Source organism: Cebus imitator, unplaced genomic scaffold, assembly GCF_001604975.1.
Source record: "Cebus imitator isolate Cc_AM_T3 unplaced genomic scaffold, Cebus_imitator-1.0 Scaffold47, whole genome shotgun sequence".
In the NCBI taxonomy this organism is placed as follows: domain Eukaryota; kingdom Metazoa; phylum Chordata; class Mammalia; order Primates; family Cebidae; genus Cebus; species Cebus imitator.
In genome coordinates, this window is record NW_016107362.1 from 707,913 (window position 1) to 725,911 (window position 17,999).

Genomic DNA, 17,999 nt, shown 5'->3' on the forward strand with positions numbered 1-17,999 from the left:
CTTGAGCCTGAGAGGGAGGCTGAGGCTGCAGTGAGCTGTGATTGTGTCACTGTACTCCAGCCTAGGCAACAGAGCTAGACCTTGTCTCTAAAGTAAAAGGAATCCAAGTAGTTGGCAGATATTGCTTGAGCTTCAACTTAGAAAAAAAAATTACTACTACTTTCAAACTATTTGGGCAATTTAACTGAAGAATTTCCTGAAATTCCATTTAAATCACTCTAGCAGTTAAAATAACTGTTGCCATTTCAGTCTCTTCTCTGTGAATCAAGATTTTCTTCATATTGGACAATCAAGACAACACACAGAAATAAGCTGAGTGTTCTTTAAAATGTATTCTGTTCTTCAGCATTTACTCTTCTTCACAGATTTTTATAATAAGTAAATATGATAATCTTGAACTTGTAATACATTTTAAATAAGTTTGAAATAAACTTATTTGCCTTCCATTTGCCTTTTAAATATTGCGGTATTTTTAAGATTTCATTTGAAAGAGAGATTCAACTGCTAAAAATATTTGCCAGCCAATGGCTTAAAGGTAGCCTGGGCAATTGGAAATCTAAATAAGGCTTCTTTCTGTCAAAAATGGTAGGAAGAAGAGTTTTAACACTTTAAAAATTTTAAGATTTGGGAGGCCAAGGTAGGCTGATCACTTGAGGTCAGGAGTTCGAGACCAGCCTGGCTGACATGGCGAAACTCCACCTCCACTAAGAATACAAAAATCAGCTGGGAGTAATGGTGGGCTCCTATAATCCCAGCTACTTGGGAAGCTGACGCAGGAGAACTGCTTGAACCCAGGAGGTGGAGGCTGCAGTGAGCCGAGACTGCCCACTACCCTCTAGCCTTGGAGATAAAGTGAGACTCCATCTTTAAAAAAAAGAAAAGAGAAAGAAATTTTAAATAAGTTAAAATAAGCTGGGCACAGTGACTCACGCCTGTAATCCCAGCACTTTGGGAGATCTGAGGCGGGCGGATCACCTGAAGTCAGGAGTTCGATAATGGCCTGGCCAACGTGGTGAAACCCCATCTCTTCCAGAAATTAGTTCGGCATGGTGGTGCATACCTGTAGTCTCAGCTACTTGAAAGGCTGAAGCAGGAGAGTTGCTCCAACCCAGGAGGTGGAGGAGGCTGCAGTGAGCCGAGATTGTGCCACTGCACTCTAGCCTGGGTGACAGGGTCAGACTCTTGTCTCAAAATAAATAAATGAATAAATAAATTAATAAATTAAAATAACAAAACCCACAAAGATCACGGCTCTTAATTTTACAGAACAAAAAAATTGAGGCTAAGAGAAATGATTTGTTCTAAATCACAAAGCAATGATAACAAAAGATGTATCATTGGTTTTCTTTCATCCAACTGCATGCTTTTTACTTATTCCAGATTCTTTAGATGTATTATACTTTCAAAATCAAATTTCTTTTTTTTTTTTTGAGATGGAGCCTGGGCTCCAGCCTGGGCTCTTGTTGCCCAGGCTGGAGTGCAATGGCACTATCTTAGCTTAATGCAACCTCTGCCTCCTGGGTTCAAGCGATTCTCCTGCCTCAGCCTCCTGAGTAGCTGGGATTACAGGCATGCACCACCATGCCCAGTTAATTTTATATTATGGGGTTTCTCTATGTTGGTTGGGCTGGTCTCAAACTCTTGACCTTAGGTGATCCACCTGCCTAGGCCTCCCAAAGTGTTGGGATTACAGGTGTGAGCCATGGCACCCTGCTTCAAAATCAAATTTCTTAATAGTAGATTAGATATCCTTAGTTTCTGATATGATTAATTAGGTTGTCTCTGAATTATATTCATTTATACTTCAGGTGGGCTAAGGACTGAAATATTTCTCATTACAGGGTAAGAAAAGGTAAGTAAGATATTTCTATGCTTAGAAGTCTAAGCTACTGTAGGTCTGGAAATCAGGTTTAGAGAAGGCAGGTTTTTTTTTTTTTTTTTTTTTCCATTAGAAATAAGGACTAAGAAATATGCTGCTAAACAAAAATTAACACAGTCAATCCCAAAGGTTTAAGCCAAAGGGTCAAAACCGAGAAGATACTGTTTCGTTTTCTTTTTTTCTCATTTACTAGATTCTTTAATGGGGCTGACTCTTATCAAAGAGTTTAGAAAGATACGTAGTGATGAATTTTGAAGTGATTTCTTTAGCTAAAATAAATGAGAGGAGGGGCAGAGAGATCAAATACATCTAAAAAGTGATTTCCATCTATCTTATCACATGTAATAGTGCTAAAAAAAAACTATCAAAAAGTAGAACATAACTGATAGGTCCTGAAGAAACATGATCTTAGGTCCTAAAATAGGAAAAAATTTTTCACTTTTTAAAAATTTTTCTTGTAATCAATAACACAATCCTATAAATAATTTTAATTCTATTTTAACCTTGATTCATTTCTTTTTCTGGAAACAATGATAAAGCATTCTAAATGAGCAAAAGGTACCCAACAAATAACTTTTCTTTAACAACCACAGATGGCTTCATTTTAAGGAAGAAGAAAGGACTGAAAAAAGATATCTATTTATTCTCTGAGTAACTAAGAGCTATTAGTGACATCTCTACCTATATTTGTTTATTCAGAGCAGACAAGAGGCAAGAGAGCACCTCTTTATAATCCATTCTAGTTTTCACTAGTTTTCCAAGATAAGAAGAGAAGTAAAAGTAAAGATAAATCAGTAGAAAAGATGGAATGAATTTTTAGAGAAAGAGACTATACTACTTTTAAAATACCATATATACTTTAAAACATAATATATACTTTTAAAGTATATTAAATATTTTAAAGCTATACCAGATTTTTACTATACAACTTATTAATATTGAACATTAATATACAATATAAAATGTATTCACTTAACTAGAAATGTATATCTACACATTAAAATGAAAGCCCAACTTAACATTAAACTATTTATATTTACAACTATTATAAAGAGGCATTCATTGTCTTAAAAGTTTCTTCAAATCACTAAAAGTATTCATGTATGTCTTTAAATTAGAAATGATATAGCTGAATAAATGTAATACGTTGCATTTCAAATGGAACTTTAAATACTTCCTTACTTTCCACTTAGTACTGCCACACCTACTGTACTCCTAGGGGTAGACATAGTGGCAACAAAATTCCACTGGCGAGCCTGAGGGTCCCATCTTTCCACTGTGTTCAGATAGCTCCAGCCATCATGTCCTCCTACGGCATACATGGGACCTTCCAGTACAGCCACACCTATAAGGAGACACGATGACTTTATATTGGCTGCTGTCTTAAAAATCATATTTTAATTGAAGTATAAGTACAATAAGCCTTAAACATACAAATTGAACTGAGTAAACATGTATGATGTAGACATGTGTCCTCCTCACTGTTCTTAGTAGGTGGGTAGGGTTGAAATAGCACTGTGGTTCTGGTATTAAAAAGTTCTAGGGACTAGCCGGGTGCAGTGGCTTACATCTGTAATCTCAGTGCTTTGGGAGTCTGAGGAGCAAGGATCACTTGAGGTCAGGAGTCAGAGACCAGCCTGGCCAACATGGTGAAACCCTGTCTCTACTAAAAATACAAAAACTAGCCGGGCATGGTGGCAGGTGCCTGTAATCCCAGCTACTCGGGAGGCTGAAGCAGGAGGATTGCTTGAGCCCTGGAGGTGGAGGTTGCAGTGAGCCAATATCGTGCCACTGCACTCCAAACTGGGCAACAGAGCGAGGCAGTGTCTCAAAAAAAAAAAAAAAAAGTTTGAGAGGCTGGGCATGGTGGGTCAAGCCTATAATACCAGAGCTCTGAGAGGCCAAGGTGGAAGGATCTCTTGTGAGATCAGCTGGGCAACACAGCAAGATTGGCATCTCTACAAAATTTTCTTTAAATAATTATTTTTTAAAAAACAGTGGCATCAACTGTAGTCCTAGCTAAGGTCAGAGGATCCCCTGAATTCAGAGTTCAGGTTGCACTGAGCTATAATCATTCCTCCAGCCTGGATGACAGAGTAAGACCCTGTCTCTTAAAAAAATTAAGTTTTAGAGGCAATATTTTTAGGTACAACAGTGAAAAATTATTTTAAAACTGCACCAGATGCATACATTGCTGCTAATTAAACCATTTTTCAATAATTTGGATTTAATATATATTTGGAAAAGTATTTTTATACCTTCCCCCCATTAAGTCAAATTCATGAGATTTTACTGTAGATTTGATACCATAATCTATTGATATAACTCATCAGCAGGGAGCTGAGCTAGATTCATTTGTCAATTTATTCAACAAATAAAGTACCAGACACTCAATAGAATATAAGAGATAAGGGCTGTGCCCTCATAAATCTTATAGTCAGGAAACAGACATAAAATATATTTCAGGTAATAAGTGCTAATTTAAAAAGTGGTGCAGAGTAAAAGGATAGAGAGTCAGGGGAGACCTTTCTGATAAGGTAACTTTTCTTTTTTCTTTTGAGATGGAGTCTCACTCTGTCACCGAGGCTGGAGTGCAGTGGCGCAACCTCGGCTTACTGCAACCTCTGCCTCCCAGGTTCAAGTGATTCTCCTGCCTCAGCCTTCCGAGTAGCTGGGAATATAGGTGTGTGCCACCACGCCCAGCTAATTTTTGTATTTTTAGTAGAGATGGGGTTTCACCATGTTGGCCTGGATGGTCTCAATCTCCTGAGCTGGTAAGCCGCCTGCCTTGGTCTCCCAAAGTGCTGGGATTACAGGCTGAGCCGCCATGCCTGGCCTATCAGGTAACATTTAAACAGGAATGTGAATGAAGTTGGGAAACCAGACCTGGAGATAACCAGGGGAAGGGAAGATGAGGTACAGGAAATGGCACGGCATGTGCAAAGGTTCTGAGGTATGCTCACTGTGTCTGAGGGACAGCAAGGTGGCCAGCCTGGCTAGGCAGGGTGAGTAAGGGGGAAAATGTAAGAGGTAAGGGAGAGTGTGGAGCCAGATTATGAAGGGCAGTCAGAGACTGCAGAAAAGGATTCTGGTCTTATCGACTCTTATAAGGACTTTGGATCTCATTCTGATTGAGATGGAGAATGGTTTCCATGATGGCTTTGAGGTAGAGGGATTTAAGGAGAGGTGCGACATCATCATGGCCAGGTGAGATAAAATATGTGTCACTTGGGGGCCAAAAGAACTCGTATATTGCAGATATATTTTAATTTGTGAAATCACAGCCAGATAAGAAAAATACTTATCATTCATGCATGACCCAAATCAACATATTATTTCACTCATTTGTTACATATTGTGACCTACCAGTACTAGCTTTTGGAGATTTATGTGTGTGTGTGTGTATACGCATATAAACACACATATGTGTATATAATATGTATACATGTTATTTATATGTATGTATGTGCATATATACATTCTATGTGTATATACATATCTGTAAACCAAAATAAATGCACATATTAAAATATACATACATAATATATACATATACTGCATACATGTTTATTAAATATATGTATCTCTAACTTTACATGTATACATATATATGTAATATGTAATATGTCAAAGAGCTGGCAGAAAACTTAAGGGGTTTACCTAATTCAACACATTAAAAAATGGCTTTGAAAAGAAATTTTAAGCTCGGTGTGGTGGTTCACACCTGTAAGTTTAGCACTTTGAGAGGCTGAAGCAGGCGGATTGCTTGAGCCCAGGAGTTCGAGACCAGCCTGGGCAGCATGGTGAAACCCTGTCTCCACTAAAAATACAAAAATTAGCCAGCTGTGATGGCCTATGCCTGTAGTCCCAACTACTAGAGAGGCTGCGGTGGGAGGATTGCTTAAGCCCAGAAGGTAGAGGTTGCAGTGAACCAAGAACGTGCTACTGCACTCCAGCCTAGGTGACAAAGCAAAAACCTGTACCTACCAACAAAAAAAAAATTTAGCAGAAATCCTTTTCTGAATGAAATTTTCACATAATTACCACATGAAAAACGATAAAAGGAATGTTTCTTAAATAAAAGTTTGTTTTAGACTGGGCATAGTAGCTCACACCTATAATCCCAGCACTTTGGGAGGCCGAGGCAGGTGGATCACGAGGTCAAGAGATTGAGACCATCCTGGCCAACATGGTGAAACCCCATCTCTACTAAAAATATAAAAATCAGCTGGGCATAAATGGCATGTGCCTGTAGTGCCAGCTACTCGGAAGGCAGAGGTTGCAGTAAGCTGAGATTGTGCCACTGCACTCCAGCCTGGTGACAGAACAAGACTGTGTCAAAAAAAAAAAAAAAAAAAAAGGTTTATTTTATAAGCTCAAATTTTTAACAGTTATTTAATTGTAAGGTAATTTAATAAGAACATTGCTGTTTTGAATGACACAAAAATTTTAAATTAGGGCTTAAAGAAGACAGTTTTGAGCTATGTGATCATTTTCCTTTCAACTTGCTACAGTTCAATAAAGTCTTTTGTATGGCACCTGGAACTAATGACAGTATTCAATGCACAATGCCACTTGCACAAAACAGCTGGAACATGAGCAACCGCATTCTATGCACTATATTCATAAGAATTTACCCTGTGTTAGAATTACATTTTCTTCCCCATGGTAGAGGAGGGGGAAGCATGAAGTTGAATTACTCTATTTACCCTGGATTTTATGGTCAACCCAAATTTCTAAGTCTCATTCATGCTTAACTTATATTTTCCCAGTCTGTGCCTATATAATAGTTGATTTTATGGACTCAAGAGTAATGTTTTACAGTTTACTTTGTTAAATTTCATATAGTTAATTTTAAGCTCCTTCTCTCAGTGTCTTTGCCTTAACCTTTTGGATTTATTTCCTTATCAAACTTCAAACTTAAGATGATCTTTCACTGAGAACTAATTACAACTAGTGGAAACCCATGCCTCTTTGATCTTTTACTGTACCCACCACCATACTCATTTTTTTTTTAGTATTTAAAATATAATTTTTAATTTTTATTTAGAACATGAATTTGCTTCCGGATGCTTGCTCTGCCAGAATGTACCGAGATGAATTAGATGCACTTCGAAAGAAGGCAATCAGAGTTGATAAGCTTGAAAGTGAAGTCACAGATATAAAGAGAGACTACATGATACTGAATTTTATAAGCAAGAGTTGAGGCACCATACCCATTTCAATCTTCATCCCTAGGGAGTTTTTGTCTATTGTTATTTGGGGGAAGCTTCCACTCTGGTGATCAGTATTTATAAATTGAGTATTGTACAAACTATACTATCTAAACTCAATGATAACTTCACTGCCATTGATCCATCTTTTGTGTGTGTGTGTGTGTGTTAGATCTATTATCCCGGCTAGAGTGCAGTGGCACGATCACAGCTCACTGCAGCCTTGACCTTCCAGGTTCAAATGATTCTCCCTCCTCAGCCTTCTGAATATCTGGGACTACAGGCCAAAGCCACGTAAGTTTTTAATTAAAAAAATAAAAATTCCCAGTCAATTTTTAAATTTTTTGTAGAGCCTGTTTCTTTCCATGTTGCCCAGGATGATCCTCAACTCCTAGGCTCAAGCAATCCTCCTGCACTGGCCTCCCAAATTGCTGGGATTATAGGCGTGAGCCACTGCATGGGCCTCATCTTTTATGACAACCTATCAAATTCTTTATTGCAACCATCTGAATCCTTTTCCAAACTGTAGTATGTTGACAACATGGCCACAAATTCTTCCTTCCCTGAGTTCATGCCTTTTTGCAATGTGATTCTGTTGTTTTGCCCATGAAGTGAAGTCTATTTCTCCATTCTTTGAATTGATGCTTACCCATGTGGCTTGTTTGGGCAATGGGACTTTAGCAAACACAATGCAAGCAAAAGCTTGAAAAGCATTTGGGCATTAGGGCTTCGTTCTCTTGCTGCTTTGAAATCCTGTGACTACCACCATGTGAAGGAAGCCTGGGCCAGCCTGCTAAATGATTAGGGCATGTGGCCTGGTTGCCTCTGTTATTGATTCTGACAACCTGCCTACTACTAGACATCCTAGATCATCCAGTCAGCTTGCCAGTCCAGCAGAGATTCATGAAAACTCAGCAGAGATCATCCAAGGCAGCTCAGACCAGAAGAACCTCCCAGCTAACCCACAGATCGATGAGCTAAAAAAAAAACTGTTATTTTAAGCCTCGAAATTTAAAAATGGTTTGTTATGCAGCAAAAGCTGGGTGATACATACATATTTGAAGCCCTAACTTTATTCCTACTTCCTTCACTCTCATCAAACTATTTCACTGAGAAGACAGACATCCCTAAATTCTCTTTTATGCATCGTAGAATGAGCTGTCAGTTCGTTGAAGGTGAAGATAGCATCTTCTTCATTTTTGTATACCCCAGAACAAAGAGCATGGCACATGAACGTGCTAATCAATTGTCTTCCCAGTGAATTATTGAATAAAAGAATAAAAAGTCTCTATCATTACACTCTCTGTGCCACCTAAAAGTTTTTCTGGGTTTTTAAACTCATTTCTGCTTAAAAACTAGGCAATATATATGAAAAACAATAATGCTAAAGATTTTTAAATAACAATTTCGATTAGGTTAGATAACACTAATTGTGAACACAGACTACATATGTAAAAAGGTGGCCTTTCAGACCATCATGCTACATTAAAATCCTTAGATATCTATGTTTTCACCTGCACCAGTTGCTGCCACATGTATATAACTGCTTGTGCTTTGAAGATAATGGAGTATGTGAGGCATGCTTGGAGCCTGCTGCCGACTCAGCGGCTGCCACACTGGTCTTTTGCCTGGTACAGAATGTAAACGTGCTGTGGGTGTCCACTATGTGATATTTTGAGTGAACCTGCATAGTTATACTTACCAAGGCCATGTCTATGTGTGGACATCGGTGGCATCACACTCCAAGTTTTTGTTTTGGGGTTGTAGCACTCTACAGTATTCAAAGTCTTCAGTCCGTCTCTTCCTCCAACCACATACAGTTTGTCATCTAGCACCGCAACACCGAACTGTAGCCTCCTCCCATTCATATTTGATACTGGAGTCCACATATTTGTACGGAGATCATACTTTTCAATGCTTGTTGCTCCTTCACAGTAATATATAGAAGTTATATAAATAAAAATTATACTATGATTTATAATTTTATGAAATTACATATATAAAAATTTTATTAGCATTGAAAATAATTTGATTATATTTCATGAAGGTCCTGCATGATCTAGTCTCTGCCTACATCTATGACCTCATCTCCTACTATTCTCCAGGGCATGCACCAGGCCCCAGTAAGAAAAGGTCAAATAGACAAGGATTACCTGTCAAAGGAGGGTGAGAACCAACACCCACAAGTGGGAAAAAAAAGCAGAGGAGTTAAGTGTCATGGAAGCCAAAGGAAAAAAGTTCATAGCAGTAGGTCTGCTAACAGTATCCTACTGAGAGGATCCAACAAGATGAAGACTAAGAAGTATTATTGGATTTAGCTACATGGAGGTCACTGATGACTTCAGGGGGATGTTCCTTATTCAGTGGCTGAGATTTGACTGGGAGGTAAGGAAACACAGACCGTGAGTGTAGAAGATTATTCTGAGAAGTCTGGCTATCAAAGGAGAGAGAGATAAATTACTAGAAGAGTTGAAGAAGGTTTTGTTTTGTTTTTAAAATTGGAAAACTCATAGTTTGATTAAATGTGAATGAAAAGGATGTAGCTGAGAGGAAAGCAGGTAAAAATACAGGAGATGAAAGGGATCACAATGAACATAATGAACCATGAGGTTCCTGGGGAGGCAGGAAAGCACAGCACCTGGGGCATAGGCAGAGGGGCTAGCTTTCACAGGAGGAGAGGAACATACTCTATTGCAATAAGCAAGGACAGGGATAAGTACAGATGAGGTACTTTGGGAACTATGAGGGTAGGGAGTTCAGGAAGTTGCTGCCTGAAGGCATCTATTTTTTTCTTTCTTTTTTTTTTTTTTTAAAGAATTGGAAGATTCTAGGACTCCTTTGTTCTCTTATGAGTAAGATGAGTGGATTTTTTTTTTATTTTAAGAAAAGGCCCTCTAAAAAAACCCAGCCTCCAATTGTGAAGTTCAACTACAACCCATTTCTCCCTTCTAAGCTTCTAATACAACATGCAAGCAGTGCTAACTTTACAGAATTATAATCATGACTAACACTTATTCTAAAGTATTTGTTATAATTTGGTCATCAGAGCACTAGTATTATTGATCATTTCCTAAAGTTTAGAAATAGTTTTGTTATACATATAGAGTTTCTCATGTTACAGTTTTTATCATTTTTTATTTACCCTACAGAATGCTAAATTATTTGGGATAACAATTATTTGGGATATACGTGTGTGTGTGTGTGTGTGTGTGTGTGTGTGTGTATGTATGCTTATATATCTATTTAAACATTTATATAGCTATAAATATATAAAACAAACATACAGAAATATAAACATTTATATAGATAGAAATATAAATATACATAAATATAAATGTAAATATTTTATATTTGTGTTTATATATTTATTTAATATATTTATAAATTATTTATAAATATGTAGTTATATAATATATATTTATTATATATATTTATATTTTTTTGAGACAGAGTGTTGCTCTTTCACCTAGGATGGAGTGCAGTGGTATGATCTTGGCTTACCACAACCTCCACCTCCCAAGCTCAAGCAATTCTTGTTTCTCAGCCTCCCAAGTAGCTGGGATTACAGGTATGCACCACCAATCACAACTAAAAAAGAAAAAGAGTTTTGCTATATTGGCCAGGCTGGTCTTGAACTCCTGGCCCCAAGTGATCCTCCTGCCTTGGCCTCCCAAAGTGCTGGGATTACAAGCATGAGCCACTTTGCCTGGCCTTCACCTATGTATTTTTCACAGCACCACACAGAGTCCCTTATACATACTATAGCCGTTCAAAAATATGTTTGAATACTTTTTCTTCATAGTTTTAGCTATAGTGAGGTTTTTTACTTACATACTTACATTATTTGATGTAATAGTATATTTGATTAATTACTCTAAATTTGATCTTAAAATATTCTTCCTTCCATCAAATAAATCAAATGAAATTAGAAAATTCCCTCCAACAAATAAAAAGCTAATCGTCTCTCTTCAAGAACACATTTAGGAAATACTTTTCTTTTGAATTTTATGTTATTTCTTTTAGATCTAGTTTACTAAGCAGTATCATAGTTGTATGAATTGGTAACTAAAAGTTATTTTGCTAATTTCAAACATAAAAATATTAAAACATAGTCTCAGGTATATATTTAAATCTGAATATCCAAAATTTAAAAAATCTTAATAATTGTAAAATTCTATGTAAACGCTTGGGACGTCCCTAATTTATACTGAAGAATTAACCTTATCAAGCAAGCACAAATATACTCTAACATTTTCTTAGTGGCTGTTTGGAGCCATTATTAGCTTATTTGTTCGGCCCTATACTAAACAGATATATGAAGGGACCAAAAGCCCAATGGTCAGACTACCATCTGACTAAGACAAACTGCTCTTCCTTATAAAGATATTGGAAATAAGATAAATTAGGACCAGCCAGGTAGCTTTAACAGGATAGGTCAGAAAATAAAGTTGGTCAAACAGAAGGGCCGGATTACAGAAAGTCTTAAAAGCCAGAATGAGGCATTTGCATCTTATATGATAAGAAATAAAGACTGCTGGAGTTTTTGAGCAGAATTAATCGCATGTTCACTGAAGAGTTAATGGAGTAGAGTATCATCTCCAAAGCCAAAATGCCTGTTTGAATCTTGATCCTATCACTCATCAATTGTGTGATCTTTGGAAAGTTATTTCAGTTCTCCAAGTCCTGATTTCCCTAACTATAACAGAGAACTGTTACGAAGATGAAATGAAATAATATAGTCTAAGTGCTTTGCGTAATGCCTGCCACATATTAACAACATAATGAATGCCATTCCCTCTAAATTAACATGACCAAAATATGTAGGCTGACAGAAGGCTAACCGGAATTAGAAGGATGGCAGCAGAAATTTATAAGAATTAGACATAAGACCCATTTGAAAAAAGACCTGACAGCTCTCAGAATTTAAGGTTTGAGAGAGAGAATGAGACTTGCTTATTTTTGGTGCCTAGCATCTAGTCCCCTTCCCATGCTTGGGGAATTTTACATTGTATGTATGAGCCTTGAGGGGAAGCAGGAACCCATCTCTCAGAAAGCGGAAAAGATTGCCTTTCCTGTACCAAATTTGAGTTAAAAGCTGAGCATCAAATAGATATTTTATACAAGTTGGGAAAATGAGAATAAAATCAAAGTGAAGGTATTATAGATAAATACAGAGTTAACAGTTAAAGCCTTAAAAAGGAGAGAAAAAGACAGGGGGGGAAGAAGAGTGCTAGTAATGACTAGCACCAGTTCCAGGTACATAGATGATACTTAATAAGAATTTGCAGATTATCTGAACAACAGAATGTTGAAATATCCCTAATCAGTTATCTTATTTATTTCTGTACCATGCACTCATCAGGCCTATGTCTAAAACTTAAGCATCTACAAATAAATAGCATTATGTTATATGTTATTCGGGTTAGAAAGTGGTAGGCAGGAGGCTGCTACTGAATGGTCACAGAAGGCCTCCTTGGTAAGTTGACATTTGAGAGATTTGAGTGAATAATTTCTGCTAGGCCCTTCAATATCCGGGGCCAGAGCGTGCCAGCGAGAGCATCAGCTAAAGCAATATCCTGGATATGGATAAAATGGCCTGTTAGATTAATGAAAAGGCTGATGGGGTTGGAATAAAAGCATCAGTAAGGGAAGAAGTTTTAGTAGAATAAGCTGACATCAGAGAGGTAGCCAGAAGTCAGAGAGAGATTATAGGAAATTGCAGACTGCAAGTACTAGGAATTCAAAGAAAGGGGAGATCAATGCATATTAAGGGATAATACACAGAAAGCTTCTAGCATAATACTGGCACCCAGCAGGCACTGTGCAGTGTTTGTTGCTATTATTTTTAACTATTATTATTTTTCTGAGACAGAGCCTTGCTTTGTTGCACAGGCTGGAGTGCAGTGGTATGTACAATTTCAATTCACTGCAACCTCTGCCTTCTGGGTTCATGCAATTCTCCTGACTTAGCCTCCTGAGTAGCTGGCATTATAGGCACTTGCCACCATGCCTGGCTAGTTTTTATTTATTTATTTATTTTTGGTATTTTTTAGTAAAGACAGGGTTTCATCATGTTAGCCAGGCTGGTCTTGACCTCCCAACCTCAAGTGGTCGGCCTGCCTTGGCCTCCCAAAGTGCTGGGATTACAGGCGTAATCACAGCCTATTTTTAATAATAACTGTTGTTAGTATAGTACAAAGAATTCTTAGATACCTTTGACCCAGATTTCCCAAATATTTACTTTTTACTGTATTTACTATGTAGGTTCACCCCCCCGCCCCCCGAACTGTTTTAAGAGTAAGTTGTGGCCCAGTGTGCTGGCTTATAGCTGTGATCCCAGCATTTTGGGAGGTCGAGGCAGACAGATCACTTGAGGTCAGGAGTTCGAGACCAGCCTGGCCAACATGGTGAAATCCTATCTCTACTAAAAATACAAAAATTAGTCAAGCATGTGTGGTGGCATGTGCCTGTAGTCCCAGCTACAGAAAAATTGTTTGAACACAGGAGGCAGAGGTTGCAGTGAGTTGAGATCACATCACTGCAGTCCAGCGTGGGTAACAGAACAAGACTCCATCTCAAAAAACAAAACAAAACAAAAAAAACCCCAGTAAGTTGCAGAAATGATGCCTTTATACCCCTAATACTCAGTGTATCTTCCTCAAAATGACAAATTATCTTCTTATAAGACCAAAATATAATAATCAAAATCTGGAAATTAACTTTTTTTTTCTTTTTGAGACCCAGGCTGGAGTGCAGTGGTGCAATCTCGGCTCACTGCAACCTGTTTTCTGGGCTCAAGTTATCCTCCCACCTCAGCCTCCTGAGTGTAGCTACGACTACAGGCATCTGCCACCATGCCAGGCTAATTTTTTTGTATTTTTGGTAGAGATGGGGTTTCACCATATTGCCCAGGTTCTATCAAACTCCTGGCCTTAAGTGATCTGCCCGCCCTGGCCTCCCAACATGCTGGGATTACAGGTGTGACCTACCATACCCAGCCTGAAATTAACATTTATACAACACTATTATCTAATCTACAGACCTTACTTGGATTTTGTCATTTGTCTCAGTTATGTACTTTACGGCAAAGGAAAATCCAAGAGGATGCATTATAATAGCTGTCATGTCTCTTTAGTCTCTTATAATCTGGAACAATTTCTGGCTCTTTTTTGTACTTCATGACATTGACATTTTTGAATACTATAGACAGATAAGTTATTTTGTAGACTGTCTGTCAACTTAGATTTGTTTCCTCAAGATTAGATTCAGGTTATACACTCTTGAACAGCATAGATGGGTGGCTGAGTTTTCCATGCATTCTCTCCAGCACAATGCTGCTGCTTAGTCTGATTTCTGTCAACATTATCTTTGATCATTTGGTTAAGTGCTGTGTGCCAGGTTTTTCTACTGTAAATATACTATTTTACTCTTTGTAACTAGTAAACATGTGGCTGAGAGACACTTTTAGACTAAGTATCCTGTTCTCAAACTTTTCCCACTAGTCTCAGCATCTACTGATAATTCTTGGCTGAATTGGTTATTGGTGGTTACTAAATGGTAACTTTTGTAATCTCATCTTTCCTTCTGTATTCATTCCTTGGCACTCTACTGTAAGGAAGAGCTTTCCTTTTTCCCTTGTTTTTTTGTATCGATGTGGAACCATGGATACTTAATGACTTCATAGGACATAATCTTCTACTATCATTTATTTTGATGCTCAAATTATCCCAGAGTTGGACAGTAGTAGCCCCTGTAAGCTTTTTCCTGTGTCTTTTGACCCGTCTCCATCATTCTTTGAACATTTCCTTACTTTCTGGTCTAGAGGATGTTACAGAATTATCTGGTACTTTTTCTGCCCCTGTCCTGCAACCAGCCATTTCTCCAATGAGTTCTCTGGCCATATATATACTTAATAAAATATCTTTTTCTCTGTTCCTCCCTCCCCCAAATAAAAGATTATTTGATACCTTTTGTTGAATCCATTCCCCCAACTGCAAACAATGTACCAACAGTTGACTTCCTAGGTTTTGTCCGAGGACTTTGTAACATGGGTCTTCTCTCTGGTAATAAATGGTACTTCATTGCTTCCATAATGAGTTTCTGACATTCTATATCATCCCGGAAAAGTGCATTATTTTCCATGTCTGCCAGGAACTAGGAAAGAGGAATGGGTATGCATACCGAATGACTAAGAAATCGGTAGGGTTTACAGAAAAAAAAAGACATCGTTCTCAAATGGATTTTACACATTTTTTTAAAATTCAAGTATGGGCACATATTTTCAACAAAAATATGCAACATTTACAGGATTTACATTTTAAATTTCATTGAAAAACAAAACACGAGTAGCATAAATGGTATACTCTAAAATCTTAGTACTGTAGTGCTTATCTCTGGGTAGTAGAAATACTGGTGCTACTTAAAAAAAATTTTTTTTACTATTTTTCTATAATTTCCAGATTTTCCAAAATAAATAATTTTACTTTTAAAATCAGAAATAATTTTAATTGAAGAATAATTATAAGTGGGAATTGCCTAATTATACTGTGTTCACTTGACTTTTCTAAACAATTCCACTAACAAGTGCAAAAACAAAAGTTACAAATTCCTCAAGGGGCAAAGAACTAACAGTGACTGTTCTAAAAACATTAAAATCCCTTGTGTGTCACTGAATTCAATTTTATGTAAATGCACAAAAACGATTACAACTTGTCTTTTAAAATACAAAATTCTTTTTAAAAACAAAATGAAAATACGATCACATTGGCAATTAAATTAAAAAAAAAGACTTAAAAATAAGTCTTTTCCTTTTGTGCTTGGTTCTCCATCGCCCCTCCCCATCCTGTAATTCTTCCCTGCCTTATAAACAACCTGGTGTGTAGCCTTTCATATTTTCTTCATATTCACGCAATCCTCTGCTAACATAATTCTCAACATTTATATGTATAACATAAATATATGTAATAATTTTTAGTTTTCCCTTTTACTAATTGTCTTATATGCTTTGCTGCATCTTACCATCTTTGTTCAACATTATCGCATGAAAATTTCTTCAGGTCTTCTGAAAAGGTACAGTTCTGATTTATTCTTTTTAATCACTGAATAATACTCTATACTATATAAATATGCTAATTTTTTAGCCATTTCCTTATCATGGACATTAATTTTGTTTCAGTATGTACAGACACACATTCACGTGTATGTGTGTGTATATGTGTATATATGTATATATGTGTATACACATACACACACACACGAATATGTAAATATACTATTTTCTGCTACTAAAAACAAGTCCAGTACGGATGTCCTTATGTATTAATTTTTACCTTTACAGGACAGATTTCTAAGAACTGAATTGACTCCAGGTGGGTCAAAGTGTATACATTATGTATGTATGTGTGTGTGCATATATGTGTATTTGTGTGTGTCTGTATGATAAATGTTGTCATTATTTTCCAAAGTGGCTCACATTTCATCAGCCATGTGTAAGGGCACAAGTGTATGACATTCCTACTGGGAATAAGTGTTTTAGCTCTTTTTGTCAATGATATCACATTTTTCCTTTAATTTGAATTTTCCTAAGTGAATATAAGCATTTTAAAATAATTTGGATATTTGCACTTTTTTCCTTCCTTTATCTGCCTCCTTTTTTCTACTATCTTTTGATTAAAAATTTGCAAGAGTTCCTTATATGACATACACTAATCTTTTATTTTTCAACTGTATTTTTCTAGATTTTTAATCATTTGTCTATTAAGGTTGTTTCATAATACTGTTGCTAAACAAATAGTTTTCATTTTTAGGTGATCAAATATGTGTTTTTCTTTTATAGTCCTGGTTAGAAAGTCTTTTTGTTTCAGTTTGCAGATGAAGTCTCCTGGATCATCTAGCAAGATTTTATTGCTTTCTCTCATTTAGGCCATTGATCCATGTGAAATGAAAATCCATTTCATTGTTTTGAAATTAATTTTTAAATAGAGTATGAGTGGAGGAGCATTTTTATTTTCTTTAAGATCAATAGCTAGTTTTGTACTACTTATTAAATATCCCCCTCCCATTTTCAACTGAACTGAATCTTGGTCATATATTACATTCTCACAAATTGATCTCAAGCTATATGAGATTTGTTTTTTGATTCTTTATTCTGTTCTATTGATCTATTTGTCTATTCCTATTTCTAAATAGCATATTTTATTACAGTGTCTTTATAGTATATTCTGATACTCGATATTGTTAAGTTTTCCCTCACTGTTAACTTTCATAGTTTTCTTGGCTATTTTTGTGCCTTTATTTTTCACATAAATTTAGGACAAATTGATCCAGATTCTCTTGGAATTCTAATAAGAACGACATTAAATTTATTAATTAATTTTTGAAGAACTGACATTTTTATGATATTAAGCCTTTCTGTTCAAGAAGCCTTTCCATTTGTTGTATAGCTTTCTATATATCATACCTTTCTTTATTACATATATTTCTATATATTTTATTATCTTCACTGCTATTGGGAATGGATTTTAAAAGTTTATGTCATATATGTTTTGAAGGAGAGAAAATCTACTGATTACACTTGTATTAACCTATTACTTTTCCAAATTTCCTTATTAAGCTCTACATGTTATGCAAATAATCATAACTGTCAACAAATAGGGATAGTTGTATATCTTTTTCTAATGTGTATGCCAACTATTTTATTTATTTATTTTTGAGATGGAGTCTTGGTCCGTCACCAGGCTGGAGTGCAGTGACACAATCTCAGCTCACTGCAACCTCTGACTCCCAGTTTCAAGCAATTCTCCGGCCTCAGCCTCCCGAGTATCTGGGACTACATGTGCCACCACCTCGGCTAATTTTTTTGTATCATTGACTAATGATGATGATATGGGATTTCACCACGTTGGCCA

At 36.6% G+C, this 17,999-nt stretch overlaps 1 protein-coding gene and 1 long non-coding RNA gene across 3 annotated transcripts in view; one reads left to right on the plus strand and one right to left on the minus strand.

Annotated features, from left to right (window-relative positions):
- The window catches only part of LOC108303450, a 93,490-nt gene that overhangs the window by 62,185 nt on the left and 13,306 nt on the right, over window positions 1-17,999 (plus strand). Inside the window, exon 2 of the long non-coding RNA XR_001824848.2 lies at window positions 16,430-16,460. This is a non-coding gene — a long non-coding RNA (uncharacterized LOC108303450). The remainder of the gene's footprint in view (window positions 1-16,429; window positions 16,461-17,999) is intronic.
- The window catches only part of KLHL5 (kelch like family member 5), an 86,124-nt gene that overhangs the window by 11,406 nt on the left and 56,719 nt on the right, over window positions 1-17,999 (minus strand). For both annotated transcript variants that reach the window (XM_017527264.2, XM_017527265.2), the window contains 3 exons: window positions 15,060-15,246; window positions 8,795-9,019; window positions 3,062-3,224 (listed from right to left, as the gene is read on the minus strand). In XM_017527264.2, the coding sequence (XP_017382753.1) occupies window positions 3,062-3,224; window positions 8,795-9,019; window positions 15,060-15,246 (575 nt within the window). The remainder of the gene's footprint in view (window positions 1-3,061; window positions 3,225-8,794; window positions 9,020-15,059; window positions 15,247-17,999) is intronic.